The sequence below is a fragment of the Felis catus genome, chromosome D1, assembly GCF_018350175.1.
Source record: "Felis catus isolate Fca126 chromosome D1, F.catus_Fca126_mat1.0, whole genome shotgun sequence".
Lineage (NCBI taxonomy): Eukaryota > Metazoa > Chordata > Mammalia > Carnivora > Felidae > Felis > Felis catus.
In genome coordinates, this window is record NC_058377.1 from 85,139,518 (window position 1) to 85,156,946 (window position 17,429).

Genomic DNA, 17,429 nt, shown 5'->3' on the forward strand with positions numbered 1-17,429 from the left:
GTCAGTGTTCCCTATTATTCTCCTGACAGACAAAAGAGAAACAGCATGTATTCCCTTCTGCCTCTAAGAGTAGCAAGTAAAATGGTTTTGAGATTGTAAGAAATGTCGACTTAATTAGCTTTTTTTCTTCCAGGTAATAAGTGTTTTCTCCAAGGAATGCCCCAAATTAACAACACTGTTTGAAGTTTATATTTCCTTCTCTTTTCCCCTTTAAGATTCATAGATGCAAAATTCATACTCAGAGATGATAAAAAAATCTTCGTGGTTTATTGTTTTTGAATATAACAAGAGAACATTTCCACAGTGAAGCTTAGAATCTGTTTCATCTGACATATGTTTTGAAATCTTCCGTTGAGAGGTATAGATCCTAGGTCCCCTAAACATTATAAATTATGGAAATCAGAAATATCTTCCCTGGGGTACCTGGGTGGCTCAGTCAGTTAAGCGTCCGACTTCGGCTCAGGTCATGGTCTCGTGGTTTGTGAGTTCAAGCCCTGCATCCCGCTCTATGCTGACACCTCCTTGCTTTGGATTCTGTCTCCCTCTCCCTGTCCCTCCCCACTCACGCTCTCTCTCTCTCTCAAAAATAAACATTAAAAAAATTTTTTTAAAAGAAACATCTTCCCTTATATCAGAAGTTCTTTACAGATGTTCTTCAGGTTGGTCTGTGAACTCTGTGAAATGATATGAAAAAAAAAATCTTATTTTTTTGTATGTGCACTTTGTAAGTTTATGGTTTTTCAAGATTCTCTAAGGTAGCATATGAACTAAAACAGTTTGAGAATTCCTTTACAAAGTCTGTTGAGGTTTTAAATGTTGTCAATTCATATAGAAGTAATTTCACTTCATTTTTAGATTTTTTTTAAACTTGGCATCTTAAACCAAAATGTATAATCATTAAAGATAATTTTTTAAGAATATAAGATGCCTAGTTTACACAATCACATTTATTTCATTTGCACAATTTTGAGAAGCGTTTCTTGTCTCTGAAGAGCAAAAAGGACTATTCAACTATAACTCGATTTAATTTGACTCTGAGCATGTAGCTCCTGAACAGCTGACTGAAATGAAAATCTATAAAGCAGATCCTCTGTTCCCACTGTCCTGTTGTAATTTCAGTTTGTGGTCTAGCACAAGAGTGGAAGAGAGCTGAATCTCAACTGCCCATTATGTTGCTCTGGCAGTGGGACTGCTGGGCATTATCACTGAGCCCTTATGGGTACAGCCCTGTCCCAAGTCAATAAAAACAAGGGTCCCTGCCCTCCAGGCACTTGCCGTCCAGTTGGAGAGACAAAATATGTGTTCAATATATATGCAACTTTTTCCACCAGGCCACTCTACAGACTGGAAAAATTAGACAATATATGCAAGATTTCACTGGAATATGAAGTCTCTGTGGCTAATGCTGCCTTTGATTATATGTCTTCTTATTAATTTATAGATAGCTTGTAGCTGATTTATCAGTGTTGGTAATTTTTCAAAGTCAGTCTATGAGAAATCAAGTTATTTTAAAAGATAAATTTTAGGACTAAATTTTTAAATGAACCACACAGATTTCTTTTGTAAAAGGGGTTTTCCTAAATTTGAGTCTTCAGCAATCTGAATAATTGGTCTTTCTGTCAGTCTTCTGATTACAAGTAGGTGAAGGAAGTTTTCTTTCCTATAAGACAGAAAAAAGAGAGAGAAATATATATATATATATACTGGAATGCACACATAAACTTCTTTATACATACACATATATATGAAGTTCAGTAGAAGTTGCTATTTTGAAAATATTTATCAGAATAGGTGCATTAAAACTTGATAAGGTTTGTAAAATTTATAGAGGCATTCCCTTCAAGGCCTGATGTGAGTTATGAAATCTAATTTTGTTTTCATAGCTCTGTGATAAAATTTTATCAATGTTATAAAAAGGGGTCTTTACTAAGACTGACCGGAAATCTGAACTATCTGGCCAGGCAATAAAAACACATTCCTTAGCTGCAAAGTGTCAGACAAGCAAGGTGTAACTGAAATTGATCGATAAGTCTTCCTTTTACAGTTGAGTGCATTCACTTTACCTCATAGGATAATAGTTTTTTTTAATGGTTTTTCCATTAATATCAGACTTCAGTGTTAGTAAGAAACAAGAAAGACATAAAAGGGAGAGAGACATGCCATCAAGAAAGAATGCTGTGGTCTTTAATGGTAGAGCACTTGAGCTCAGAGGAAGTGCTTGTGTGGGTGAGGGGTGGGACATTTGTTTCTGACTGATATGGGTTGAATTGTGTCCCCCCCCCCTCCAAAAAAAAATTCATATATCAAAGTCCTAGCCCTCAGTATCTCAGAATGTGTTCTTATTTGGAAATAGGGTCTTTGCAGATGTAATTAGTTAAGATGAGGTCATACTGGAGTAGGGTGGGCCCCTAACCCAATAAGACTGGTGTCTTTATAAAAGGGGGACATTTGGACAAGGATAGGCACACAGGGAGAATGTCATGTAAACAGGAAGGCAGAGATTGGGGTGATGATTCTACTCAAGGAACACCTAAGATTGCTTGGAAACCACCAGGTGCTGGGACAGAGGTATGGAACAGATCATTCCCTTGTACTCTAGAGAAGGAACCAAACCTGCTGCCAACTTGATCTTGGACTTCTAGCTTCTAAAACTGTGAGACAATAAATTTCTGTTGTTTAAATCACCCAGCTTGTGGTACTTTGCTACAGCAGCCTTAGCAACTAATACATAAGTGAATACTGCCATTGGGGTAGAGAGGTGAGACCTGAGATGATTTGCTATGTCCTGAAGAGTAGGTGAGGGCCGCTCCCATGCATATGGCAGTGCCCCGCCTGCTTTGGGTCAGGCATCCAAGTGTAGCTTACTTTGCCTAACTTAGTTGCCATCAGGGAAATCTCCCAAACAGGCAGTGACTAAACCACAGGATTACTCATTGAAGGCATCCAGTGAACTCAGTTTCATGATTACTAATGCCAGTAACCTGCAATTTCTATAGGCTTTGAGGTTAGGCAAATCCAGGTCCAAATCCCAGCTCTGCCACTTATTGGCTGGTGGCTTTTTTGTTATTTATTATTATCATTATTTTAAAATTTTAATTCAAATATAGTTAACATACAATGTTATATTAGTTTTGGGTGTACAATACAGTGATTCAACAATTCCATACATCACCAGTGCTCATCACAAGTGCACTCCTTAATTCCCATCACCTATATCACCTACTCCACCCCCACCTGCTTTGGGCAAGGTATTTCGTCTCTCATAAGCTCAGCTTCCTCATTTGTATAATTCAAAAGTAGAAGTAGAGAAAATACTTCCAAGAGTGGTCATGAGTATGGAGTTAAACAGATGACAACAACAGTGTACCAACATGGTACCTGGCATGTGTAGACATTCTGCCAGCATTAGTACCCTTCCCCTTCAACATTTATGATCTTATTGATCTGTATACCAAAAGACTTGTCCAACCGTGCAGGAGGCAAGACTCAATTCAGACCTTTGATACCAAGTCCAAAAATCTTTCCCCAGAAGGAACCATCTCCAGTCCTTGGCCACCACTAAGCTGTGCTGTGGCCTCCCTCTGTTGCTCTAGTGAAATTTGGATTGGGCTTCTGAGGGTGACGATGATCTGGATGCAGGTCCTAGTGAACACCTGTAACAAGCCTTATCGAGGTGATGGATAGGTTTCCTGGGTCAGCTAGAATTCTAGCTGTTATAACTCTTGTTGTATCTCACTACGGAATCAGAATCAGACTTTAAAAGCTGAGTGGAACCGTAGAGATACAAGAGTCTACTTTCCTCGTTTTATAGAAGAGGAAGCAGCAGTTCAGACGGGCCTTCAGCCAGTTAGCATGGAATTGAATGGTCTAATGTTCTTTCCATTCTATTATGTTCCCAGTAATCACAGTGTTAGCCCAGGAATGGAAGGACCAGAATCGATCCAAGGCTATGTAAAATATTCTCAGAGTAAACCTTTGCCATTGAAGAGAAATGTGTCTTCAGTGGAATCAAGGTCTTTCCTAGCTCAATCATGCTTAGACCAAACAAGGTGAAAGTAGATTTCAAAATGGTGCTGCAACTGCCATTTAGTAAAGGGGTGGGGACCCGTCAGTGCTTTTTAGTACCTACTCTGGAGGAAACGAAGTTTGCTCATCTCAGCCCCAGCACCTAGCGGCCCCTGAGGGAACCCATGACTGTTTCAGAGCAAGCAGAGGAGGTGAGGAGCAGTGACCCTTGTTTGGAAATCTCCTAAGTTGGCTGACTCCCATTTACATGCTGTTTCTGGCAACAGAGATCAGTCTGGGTCACTTCTATGTCACTGAGTAAATATGCTGGAAATTATTACTATTTCAGACAAATGTTTAACTATTCTCAGATTATCTATGACACCACAGGCCAAAGTCACAGCAATCTAACCTGGGAGTGAGTTTACTTTACTTTGTGATTTATGGAATGAGAATTCTAGGCGCTCTATGGGACTAATTTAATACGAAACATTCAGATGTCTGTCTTATAATGCCATTCATCTTTCCTTAGCCTGCCTGCACCAGGGGGCATGTGGTTCAGAGAGCAGGCTCTCCCTTCTCAGCCACAAATCATCACACTTGTGAAAGGGGGTGACGGGTCTTCTCTTCCAAGTCAGTCTGCCTGTGGCAAAGGCAGCCGAGCAGTTAAGGATGCATTTGGGCACTGATGACAGAAGAGTGTTTTCTACTCCACCAGACTTTAGGAGCGTTTTGAAAGTTACGGCTGGCAAAGAAGGGATGATGATCAACCTTGCTTTGGTTTGTCTTAAGATGAAGGAAATTGAGCCAAGCTATACTGTCTTATCAACAAGTACAAGATTTGCTTTATAAGAAGTTTATGTGATATTTTATGGATTGATGTGGCAATGCATGTCTTGGCTCAGGCTGCTACAACTAAGTATCATAGGCTTATAAACAATATAAATTTATTTCTCACATGTCTGGAGCCAGGATGTGTGAGATCAGAGTGCCAGCATGGTCACATTCTGGTGAGAGCCCTCTTCTGGGTTGTAGACTACTGACTTCTCATTTTATCCTCATAGGACAGAGAGCAGAGCAGATGAAGGAAACTCTTCTGTGACTTTTACAAGGGCACAAATTCCATTCATGAGGGCTCCCTCCTTATGACTTCATCTGCTCCTAATTACCTCCTAATACCATCATATTGGGGCACGGGATTTCAACTCATGAACTTTGCGGGGGGCACTCAGTCCAAAGCAGTGCACATGAGAAGAAAGTTCTACAAAAAGTCAAACTCGCTTCAATGTGTATATTAAAAATCATGTTTTTGGGGCGTCTGGATGGCTCAGTTGGTTAAGTGTCTAACTTTGGCTCATGACATGATCTCATGGTTCAGGAGTTCGAGCCCCATGTTGGGCTCTGTGCTGACAGTTCAGAGACTAGAGCCTGCTTCAGATTCTGTGTCTCCTTCTCTCTCTCTGCCACTCCCCCACTCACACGCTGTCTCTCTCTCAAAAAGAAATAAACTTTAAGATTTTTTTTAAAAAGCAGGTTTTTAACCAATCGATTACTCTAAATCTTACATTCATTCAACAAATATTCTTTAATGCCTGCTGTATAGCAGGGGATATTCAGGCTTGGGAACACAGATGTGAACAAGCCTGGCTTACTTTCAAAGAGCTTAGAAACCAGTGGGAGAAAAAATACATCAACAGTAATAAGTGATAAGCAAAGGGGGCAGAGGGAGCACATGGAAGAAGTTTCTAATAGAGATGGGTGTGGGGAGCGATAAAGAATGATTCCCCAAAAAAGCTGTAGGAGGAGAATGGACAAAGGTATGGAAGTAAGAGGAAAGACATAATTTGGGGGCAACTGAAGGAATGTTGAGGAGGAGTCGGGTGCAGATCTCCGTGAGCAAAGAGTGAGAAAACAGAGGGTGCAGGGCGAGTTGGCCATAATATTCCCAAGGGCAATGAGTACCTTGGGGAGGAGTGTGCTCTTTACTTTCATGATTGGGGGGGGGGTGGCGGGTGGAAATTTTAAGGTTTTAAGCAAGAGAGTAACATGATATGATTTTCATTTTCGAAAGATCATTCTGGTTATAACATGGATAAAGAATTGGAGAGGAGGGGGTTGCCTAGGTGGCTCAGTCGGTTAAGCATCCAACTCTTGATTTCAGCTCAGGCTATGATCTCAAGGTTCATAAGCTCGAACCCCACATCAGGCTCTGCACTGACAGTGTGGAGTCTGCTTGGGATTCTCTCTCTCTCTCTCTCTCTCTCTCTCTCTCTTTTGCTCTCAAAATAAATAAATAAACTTAAAAAAAAAGAATTGGAGAGGAGGAAGGCTGGGGCTGTACAATGACTGGTTAAAAAATCATCAGGATTATCCATGTGAGCAACGCAGTGGCCTAAAGTAAAATAATGTAAGTAAGCAACTTTGAAAGACTTAAAAATCCCACAAATGAATCCCTTTTCCCTTCATAACAACACTTGGAAATTGGTGTAATGAAAATTGTCCTTTGTTGTTGAGTCATTCATTTCCTGAGCAAAGACCTGGAGTGCAGGGTCCTGGAGTACTGTTACGTGCAGCTGCTGCCTTCTGCCTCATGGCTGGTGAGAGCTCCTCTCTCCAAAGCCTCTTAAATACACAGCTTTAGCTCCATATAGAGTTTGGCCCATATCAACTTTTTCACGGGAACTAGGCATTATCTAGCAGATAATACTACTCCATGGGTGTCCTGGAGCACAACAAGGATTTATGACTCAAACACAGCAGACCCCTGTCAAGCCCACTAAGCAGAACTCACATTTCAACACTGAGAACGTTGCTAGCCAGGTTCGCCTTACAGAGTGGAGAGAGGGAGAGAAATCATAATAAAAATTAAAATCCACAGTGGAATTCAGCCTATCAAAATGATTTCATGAAACAAGAGGCAAGGCAAGGTCTGATAAGGGTTTGGCATTCTGAATTGATTTGGAAAAATTGCCTGGATGCCCAAGTGCCTTGAGTTTTGGGTGCCAGGGTATCCTGGCAAGATCCACTTCCTCAAACAGACTTGATTGTATTCAGAAGTGTAACTTGTGAGTCCAGCTGGTATCCATCCTGATACTGTAACTGAAGTCACAGATTCCAACCTCAAGTTTGTGTTGCCTGTATAGCAAAGATCACCCTGTCAAAGGCCAATGTTGAGGAGGCACCCAAGGGAAAGCCTCTCAATGACTAAAGAGAAATAGTGACAGCCTAGATAATTCCATTGCTAATTTCATCCCTCAGTGGTGAAGAGAGAAAAGGAGCATAACAATGGCAGAACTATGGTCGATACTGAAAATGCCATGGAGCCCTGAATGCCAGCCATGTCCACAGCTTCCTGAGGAATTCAACCCACACTGTTGCTTAAACAGGCAAGCTGTGCTTTGTATCATGTAATCCCTGACATCCCAATCTAAAGGAATGAGTAAAAGGCAGCTACTGGCTGACCTCCAGCCATTTAGTCTTCCATTAGAAGACACAATGAAAGTAATTCAGATGGTAGAGTGGCTCTGGAGCCAAAAGAAATATAAAGAGAAGGCAGGAAACAGGAGCCTCAAAGCAGCAGAGGCCATGAACAGGCAAGTGAGCATCTCAGTGTAGAGAAGAGCCTGCAAAGAAGTAGAAAATTCACAGCAGAAGAAAGAAGACCAAGAAACAATGAAGTCAAGAGCAGGAATGGCAGATTACTGGGTGGCCATTTGGACAAAGATAGGTCACGCGTCTTTTTTTTAATTTTAATTTTTTGACAGCATGTGTTCATGAGCGTGCACATGGGGAAGGAGAGAGGGGAGGGAGAGAAAGAAAATTCCAAGTGGGTTCCATGCTCAGCGTGGAGCCCCGTGTGGAGCTTGATCCCACAACCCTGGGATCATGACCTGACTTGAAATCAAGAGTTGGACACTCAACGGACTGAGCCACCCAGGTGCGTCCATGCATCTCGAACAGAGACCACCATGAAGATTGTGTGTCGGGCTTCCCTGTGCACTCTCACTTCCTTGTTAATCCTTCCAACAAACCTCCACCACTGGAGGTAAATTGAGTATGTCTCTGTAATTTGTAACCTAAGTAAGCTTAATTTATTACACAATGTCTAATCATCTTTAATGTTAACTTCCTTTTAATCACTTCCCACTGCGCTCAGAAAAGAAAAATCCAAACTCCTTAACATGACCTATTAGGCTGTCCACAATCTGGTTCATGCCCACACCTCTCACCTCACCTTGTGCCTATTAATCCAACATTCTAGGCCTCTGCACTATCCAAGTAGCACCATACCTTTGCATGCCCAGCAGCCAGAACAGAACAGAGAGTGCCTGGCGATATATATATATATATATAGAGAGAGAGAGAGAGAGCAAATTCATATATATATATATACGTATATATATATATATATATGAATTTGAATATATGAATATATGAATACATATATATACATATATAGAGAGAGCAAATTCATATATATATATATATATATATATATATGAATTTGCTCTTTGAAAAACTAATTTTCTTTGTATTTTCTGTCTTCTAAGGAAAATGTCTGTCTCCCAGCCTATACGGATTTCAATTAGGGAACAAGAGAACTATCTTAAAAATTAGTTTTTCTAAGAGCACTTATTATTGAACTGAAATAATATCCTGTGGAATTTCACACTCTTAGACGAGCCTGCCAGGGATGTCGGTGGCTCAGCCTTCCGCATTAACTAGACTTAGAGCAAACATAAAGAGGTTTGGCCTCCCCACCAATAAGCAGCTCCTTCAGTGGGGAAAAGGTCACTTCGGCAAATAGGACCCCATCCTTGTTCTAAAGTGCTCTCTCTTTGTACATACAAAAATGCAGAAGAAAACTCAAGAGGCTTGCTATTCGTCCCCACCCCCAAAATTACTCTGCCCCTCGATATGTGCACCATAGCACTGACATTATTCCCGCGACCTTTAAAATAGCAAGATGTTATCAGCACTGTAGGCAGCTTAATTAACATGGGAAGCTTCACTACCTCAGACTCACTTGTTTTGCCTCTAATGTCTGGGTCCTGGTTACACTCTCTGGGTGGTTAGTCTTGACCCAAGATTATTTCCATTATTTCGTAAGGAAGTAGTGATAAGAAAACATGAGGACATTCAGATTAAAGCCCTCACTCACACAGCAAGTGCTTCTTTGCCTTCATCCTCTGGTGTTCTTGACACTGGTCCTTGGCTTGAGCCACGCCCAGCTGACACAGAAGTCCTGGCCAAGTTTCTCCCGGTGTGGTCAGCCAACTGCTCTCCATCCCTGGGGCCTATTAAGTGCAGACTTCCTGACCCACCTCAGGCATACAGAATAAGAACCTCTGTGATCAGCCTGACACTGGGCTTTATCAAGCTCTCCAGGTCATTCTTGTGCACATTAAACTTTGAGAATCATACTAAGGAAGCATCCCTGCTGATCTACAAATTGCTCTAGAAAGGATTGTTTTAAAATAAAAGATGGAATTCAAGGGCCCTTAGATGAGAAAAGCAGGGAAGACTGAGGAGAGAAGAACAACAGGCAACGAGAAAGAAGAAAGGAAGGAAGAATGGAAAGAAGTGGAAATGAAGAGAGAGAGAGATGTAATCAAATCTCATCTTTTGGGGGCACCAACCCTAGAAGTTCTGGGAGATTCCCTCCTCTCTTCCTTTCCAGTCTAGCACAGTCTGCAGGGTCATTTATGCCTTTTGGAATTTTTTTTTTAAACCCAGCTGCTGCTGGTGGTATGGAGAGTCTGACTGCCCAGCTATCTCAGTTGGTCTGACACAGGTGACATTTGAAACTTCTAGGATGGAAAAGCCAGGACCTAATGGATCCAGTGATTGACTGAAACTTATATCTACAGGACTACAGCAGACGATGAGTGATTGCACATCCAATTCAGAATCACCATTGTACTTGCCATATAAATATAATTTTCCATCTTGTTTCTTTCTCCCTCCCCCAACCCAGCTGCAGCATGGGCAGAAGCACTTCCTCTCCCCTCATATATTTCTATTTGCACGTATGGTACAGGGTGACAGCCTATTGATAGTTTATATTACAGACTCACAGAATTAGAAAATACTATAGCTGGCAGCAGACACCCACCACACAGCCATGTTATACAGTTGGGCCATTTGCTCCCATCAGCACTTAACCTGAATGGCAGTCTTTGTCCATCTTTGCGGTTGCTAAGGCCAAGCGGCCCAAGCCGTGCCACTTATGCAGAGTTTTAGTTCACTGCATTGAAAAGAAAACGGCTGTTCTTTCTGCCCACCTAGCCTTAGGAGGGGTTGAAATGTGCTCAGAGGCAAGAGGGAACTGGAGCCATTGGTTTAATAAAAACAATTGAGGATCACCAATGGGTCCAAATTCCATTTAACTGAGGACATTTGCATCTGATTTGTGATGACCTAGAATAACACAGATCTGTGGGTTTTGATTGCTCTCTTCCAAATGATGCCAGAAAGAAAAAAATAAAACAAAAAAAGCTGCTGCCTCGGTGAATCACAAATCTCAATGACACTCAGCACACCTGGGCTATTATTAAAGATTAGCTCATAAACACAGCAATAGCCACTAGCTACAATTTCTAAGTGATTCTTTGGTAAAGGGAACAAATTTATCTTTACCTTTTTGTTGTTTTTTGCTTTGCTTTCTTAATACACACACACACACAAATTTAGTTACTAAGAAAATCGAGAGAGAAATGGAAATTCAGGTTATTGCTCTACAAAATGACCTTTGCATTTTGAATCATTACTAACGTGTCCTGTTTTGCAAAACTGACATAAGTACCCAGATAGATGTTTCTTATTTATAAAACACTTCCAGTTAATCTCAAAATGTTTGTCAAACTTTCAGGCATGTTACTTTTAGTCACCTGGCTTAGAAACATGCAATTTCACCCCAACACTTCATCAGGCAACAAAAGCTAGGGATGGGGCAAAAATATCCAGAAAAGTCCTCCTGAGGACAATCACAAATGCTGGTACACTGTTGATTAACATCTGGATCACCTTAAGGGTGTTTTGTGAACCAGCAGGAAATAAATTTCTGGAGAAGGCCATGGACTGGGGGATGGTTGTTTTAGTATTTAATAATAAATGGTTTCCAGTTGATAGGAAAATATTGAAATGTGACTTATATATACGAAGCTGATTCAAATTTGATAAACATGTCCCCAAAGGAAATTACTGGGTTTATTAAAAGCCCAGGAAGGCCGAACAGAATTGCGATAGTCTTATCCTATAGTCCTTGCCGAGGTGGAGTAACCGCTCCCCAGTCCACCTTCTGGCCAACTAAGAAGGAAGGTCAATAATAAGGAAAGAGCAGGGCTGTTCTCAGTCTTCGTTCAAAGTAGCTATGAACTGCCAAGCTACTCTGTGCAAGCCGTCGTCCACAAAGTAAGTGTCACTGCCTTGCTGGTAAAATGTGATGTGTTGATGACTGTTATATTACATCTAAAATCCCATTTACTGGTAATAGAAAAGTTCAGTTAAAGAGTTTTGCCTTATGTCTCCTGGTGCTTGATAGAGCGTTGTGTGATATTGCCAATTTTCGCTTCAGGCGTATTCACATGCAACAGTGAAAACTTCACAAGAATTTGCACATTTGATCCAGGGTGAAATCATGCCATTTTCATAGCAAATCAACTTTTCTCTGGCAGAAAAATGATAGGTACTTTTGCACCTAGAGAAATGCCTTTGTTTTCAAGGAATTTTGAAAAAATAAAAAATGAAAAGTTCTGTGTCTATGGGAATTGTGATCCAATCATTCTAAGCAGAAGCCCAGCAGGTAAGAATCCTGTTGTCCCGCTTTCTGACCTGGAGCATGTTCCTTGACCTTTCTTATTTTGACTTTCTTGTTAAAAAAAGAAAAAGAAAAATGGGGGTCACATGCAATCTTTTTTCCTATGTGTCACAAAGCTGTTCTGGGATGCCTTCACATCTCTAACATCGTACAACAGTGTCTGCAAAAGGGCAAATTGCTGTGGATGTAACATGTGAAATTTCACCTCAATGTGCTCTCCTTTTAGTGGTGTTGGAAGCAGCAGGAATTTATTCATGCAGCCCCACTGATTTGCAGACTGGGAGTAAATACTAGGCCTTTTGCAATGATTACCAAGAGCCCCCTTCAGTAGACATGATCTACTGCATTACATTAAAGTGGTGGATTGAGGAGGGAGCCAGCTGAGCCCTTCTGTACACACCTAGCCAGGTTGCAATTTATATTCAGACAGAGCTGTGAGTGGCTTTCAAAGCAAGAGAGAGAAGAACATTTCTCTTGAAATTTTCTACCAGGACCGTAAACCAAACTCTGATTTGTCACTGCTATTAAAAAAAGAGAGACAGAGAGAGATTCTTTCTTCATTGCAGGAAAAATTAATAGGTAAGTTTTTCTCTTCCTGTGGTATTGCTACTTAAGATTGCTGAGGATCTCCCTTGATGTCTTAAAAAGAAATCCTCACGTGACTTTTCTTTTTAACGGTTCATACAACCTTTCTCTAAGTTCTGAGGACTGAGGACTGAGGACACAGTCTACGGCTTTCAGTTACTGAGCTTAGTCCGGAATAGCCAGCTTCATTTTTGTGAACAACATGTAGCTGTGCCCCATAAAGACTGCTGCTTGCTACCACAGGCCAAACTGAAGGGAAACTGGAGAAGGAGACATTGATTCATGTGGTGTTCAGTGGCCACCAGCCATTTCATTTTTATTCAGTAAATGCAGGATTTCAACACAGAAAATAAGGTGGTTGAACCAGAAAAATGTCAGTTTGGGTCAAATTTAGTGTTAGATGGTCAAACAACCTATTTTATTATCAAATTACACACACACACACACACACACACACACACATAATACTTGACCCCACAAAATTACATATATAAATACACACACAATATATATAGACACATAAAATATTACTTGACCCCACCAAATTATTTTTAAATAATAACAGTAGTTTCTCTTTTTTTTTCTGAGAGAAAACACATCTAAGTTAGTTATTTTACTGGCATTATTTTGTCAAGGTTTGTTGCCTTTCCAAGAACACATTTGAGGCAGCAAATGCCATTCTACGTGAGATGTAGAGGGTAGCAACTTTTTTAAAAGATACTATACAAAGTTAAAAAGGATAAGTAATTGTTATGTCATAGAAAGCATATGAGCATATGAGTGTATACACATATGTTACCCCAGCAAAATACAGCACAAAATATGATGGCTCTGATAGAAATGAACTGTGTGGCTGTACCGGAAATTGCAGCTTTTCAGATCGTGACACCACAATGTTTGTGGCTTGAGGGCCCTGCTGCCTTCGGATTCTGGCATAATTTGCTCTGATCTCCATCAGTTGCTTGAATTCTGTTAAAAAGATTATTTTGAGAGACATGTCAATGTATTTATAGAAAGTAATTAAAAGTCCAAGATGATGAAAAACTCAAAAATCCTTCAGAAATCCTTGACTCCCACGCTGGACTCTCTCATTACACACTTGACTTGCTTATCACATCAGATACGTGCTAACATTCTCTGGATTTCTACAGAATGGCAGTTCTGGAGAGGGCTTCCTTCCAGGCTTTGTAAAAAGCCTGAATTGGAGGCTAACCTGGGAGTGGTCTAGAAATTGAACCCACTGAAAAGACAGTAAACACAGCAGTGAGAACAGTGCTCCAAGTTGATGACAAATGGCATAAAGCACTCTTTTACTTTCGTTGGGGGGGTCTGTGTGAAAGAAACCATTCTAACAGCGTATGATTTGTTTTGCCAAAACAAATCTATTTTTCAAAAACCCAGTGTGATTCTTGATGACTTTCACATGCTAAATGTTTTTATATTATAGTACATAAAATAAGTTATTGTAGAGTGTTTACTTTTTTGAAACTCCCAGACTGCCTTATTTTCTACCATATACTTAAGCCAGTAGGCCACAGCAAAATTTTGAGTGTAATGATTGTTTAAGTGTACCTTCATAAGTATATCTATCTATATATAGATATATAGATATAGATATAGATATAGATATAGATATAGATATAGATATAGATACAATAGTAGCATTTCTTTCTTTTTTTAAAGCATTCTGAGTATTTAATAATATATTCTACTTAATGATTATTTCTAACTTAATTATTTCAGGAAAAACAATAAATGGCAACTTATATATAGTAAAATAAGTTTCTAAAGGACACTTAAATTAAACTCCGTTATCAGTTAGGTTTCCTAGAAAATACATCACCCTTTGAGACACTTAGACAATTGGGGAAAACCACTAATCTCTTCATCATGAAGGGGAAAATATGAAGTGAAGTATGGGAACCTACGTCCAGAGGAAAAGAATCAACTTTCACACCATAGTGATCTATGTGGATATACATAATTGATGATGCAAAAAAGAAAAATGTTTGTCTACATAGCCTGGTCAAAGGTCCAGAGAACTAACATGGAGAAACTGGTAGGGAAAGTAACATTTGAATTTCCTGTTTTCTCTCTTTCCTTCAGCTTTTACGGGTAACAAGCCTGCTTCTGGGAAGGGGCCCTACATTTCTCTCTGTGTTTTGGATACCTGTTTGGCCAGGTTGCCCTAGCTTTATTTCTCATAAAGGCCCAATGAACACAGTGAAGCCAGGAGGATAGGGGCCGGGTAACAGAAGACAATCCCAAGAGTATGAAAGATTGAGTATAAACAATGAAGAAACTGGAAAAGTACCTTCTACTGTACCACTCGTTTGTTTACTATTCAAGTGTACTGTAATATTTCAAGTGTGTTCATATACTTAATTAGATCAAAAACTCTTTCAGGGAAGGAACCCTGGCTTATATTTCTTTTACAGGGCTGTGCAGTTTGCGAACATAGAAAGCTATCAGCTAATACTAATGACAAGAACCCCAAATTATTCTTCTAAGTAACTACATAGTGGGGTCTCCAAGAGCTGGGGTGAGAGGTAATAGTGAGTGATAGGGACAGGGGCATACAAAGAATACGATTAAAACCTCTTCCTCGATGTTGGGTGGTGCTGGAGGAATATTTGTGGAATACCTCAGAACAGTGATAGGCATCCCAATAAATCCTTGTCTTCTTGCCTTTCAGTCTTCATTCCTATACTTTTGTTCTGGGCTAAATGTAAAGATATGATTGCAACTGTTTTAAAAGTTTTTGGTTTGTGTACCTTACATATAATAATAATAATTTTATGGTGACTTTAAAAAGAAATAATCTAGTATTACTTATTTTAGGGATCCCAGGTAATTCATTTCCTAATCTTTTGATTTCCTTTAAAGTGATATCATGTTCTTCAGAATTCCTGAAAATTATGTCTTTGTTAATGTACAGCTAACCCCTGCAAGGGGCTTTAAATTCCTCAGGCTGGGACACCCGGATGGCTTAGTCGGTTGAGTGTCCAACTTCAGCTCATGTCATGATCTCACGGTTCGTGAGTTTGAGCTTTGCGTCGGGCTCTGTGCTGCCTGCTTCAGATCCTGTGTCTCCCTCTCTCTCTGTGGTCCCTCCCCAACTCATGCTCTGTCTCTCTCAAAAAATAAACATTAGAAAAAAATTTTTAAAAATTCTTCAGGCAAACAGGATAAAGAGCAAGAATTGGTTTAATAACATATATGTATTCTTTTCCATTGGTATCACTTAGAAAAGAAAATTAGCAAAGAATAGATAAAATAATAAAATGAGCATATATTTACTTACTGCTAAAAAAAGAGTTCTGCAAACTGTAGTCGCTATTTAATAAGCCATTAAGTTTTAAATAACTTGAAAGTAGGAAGTCAACAGAGCCTCGCTTTCCTCAGGGTTCATGCTAAGGGAATACCTTCAAATGAGGCCATTTAGAATTTCTGCAAATAAGCCCCTTGGATAAGGCTCAAGACTAACAGAACTCTGATTGAATTCTTGAGTGCAAATGGTGTCAACAGTGAATTTCCAGAACAGAAGTATAACTGGAGTAGAAAAGGGTGGATTCAGAAGATAATTATTAAAAATCATCATGATGGGATATAAAATTCAGAAAGTAAGCTCTTTGAAGAAAAGACAAGATGGTTTAATTCTTCAAAAACTTGATGGAAAAGAAACTGTCACCCATACTCTTTTGGGTTATAAAGCCACGTCCTGTGGATACACAGATGACCATGTCTCTCTCTATGTCATCCCACGAGTAAATTGGTTCTCCATCCGGGGTGTGCAGTGTTCTGGCTGGGTGGACCATTTTGAGACGAGAGGAACAGTCATCCAGCAGCTGAAATACAAAGGGACAGAGATATTAGAATATGAAATGTCACAACATTATGAAGTCTTAAAGAATCAACTCCTTTAGGAGAACTATTCTCCCAGTTTGAATATTTATTTTACTTGTGGTTATTAGAGAGTTATAGAAGGATATGGGAAAAATAGCATATAAAATGTTTCCGACGTGCTTTCACAATGAGGAACTTCTGTGCTCTTACTGGATTTTTTCCTTGTGGTTCTCTATTTTCCCATGTGGAAGAAGGCTTCTTGCTGCTTAAGAAATGCCTAAATATGAAAGGCCCTGGCTTGAGAATCTCAACTTGTCACAATAGCTGAAAATATTTTTTTTATTCAAAAAGCAAGAAACTAGAAGACAAAAGCACTGACCCAGAAGTGAGGAGACCTGGGCCTTCGGCCTCTTCTGACCTCAGACCAGTCAGGCAACCTCTCTATGAAAAGAGTATCTTCAACTATAAAATCAAAGTTTTGGTTTAAGACCTCTTTGATTCTATGATTAGAAAGTCTTCTTTTTCTTTTTAACTTGGAAAATTTAAAAACGATCTGTAAGGGCCTTAGTCAGTTTCTCTCAGTTTTCCTAGAAATATTCATAAAAATACATGTACAGATGCAGAGTGGCAACAGTATTAGAAAGATTAGTCAACATGTTGCCAGACCCCTAAGGGCAATTCCATGAAAGTGTGAATAAGACTTTAAGACAGAATAATAAAAGCAAGTAAGGGGAAAATTAGAGGTTTCTACACACTTGCGTGCATGATTTTTACCTAACACTTGTTCCTCCAAAATGCAGGAGCCAGGTCCACATGAGCCCTAAATCATAACCAATACATCCATTTTTTTTTTGAGAGAGAGAGCACATGATCAAGGAAGGGGCAAAGGAAGAGAGAGAGAGAGATAAGCAGGCTCCACGTTCAGTGTAGAGCCCAATGTGGGGCTTGATCTCATGAACCATGAGATGATAACCTGAGCCAAAATCAAGAATCAGACACTCAACCGACTGAGCCACCCAGGTGCCCCACAACCAATACTCCTTTTTATAGATCTATTTAGGGACTACAACTCACAACACTGTAGCCTGGCAGGGAGCAGAACTAGGCACATAATGACATCTTGTATATGGGAAACGAATCAATAATATGAAGCAAGACAAGACAGTGATGAAAC

The 17,429-nt window shown here is 39.9% G+C and overlaps 1 protein-coding gene across 8 annotated transcripts in view; it reads right to left on the bottom strand.

Annotated features, from left to right (window-relative positions):
• Positions 1-243: 243 nt before the first annotated feature.
• DCDC1 (doublecortin domain containing 1) overlaps positions 244-17,429 on the bottom strand; it is a 475,155-nt gene continuing 457,969 nt past the window's right edge. For 7 of the 8 annotated variants that reach the window (XM_045039088.1, XM_045039084.1, XM_019812218.3 and 4 more), the window contains 3 exons: positions 16,107-16,257; positions 13,269-13,378; positions 244-1,660 (listed from right to left, as the gene is read on the bottom strand). In XM_045039088.1, coding sequence (XP_044895023.1) covers positions 1,592-1,660; positions 13,269-13,378; positions 16,107-16,257 — 330 coding nt within the window. In that variant the 3' untranslated portion in view covers positions 244-1,591. Of the gene's footprint in view, positions 1,661-13,268; positions 13,379-15,713; positions 16,258-17,429 lie in introns of those variants that run through there. The other variant, XR_006586488.1, reaches the window with a different exon arrangement.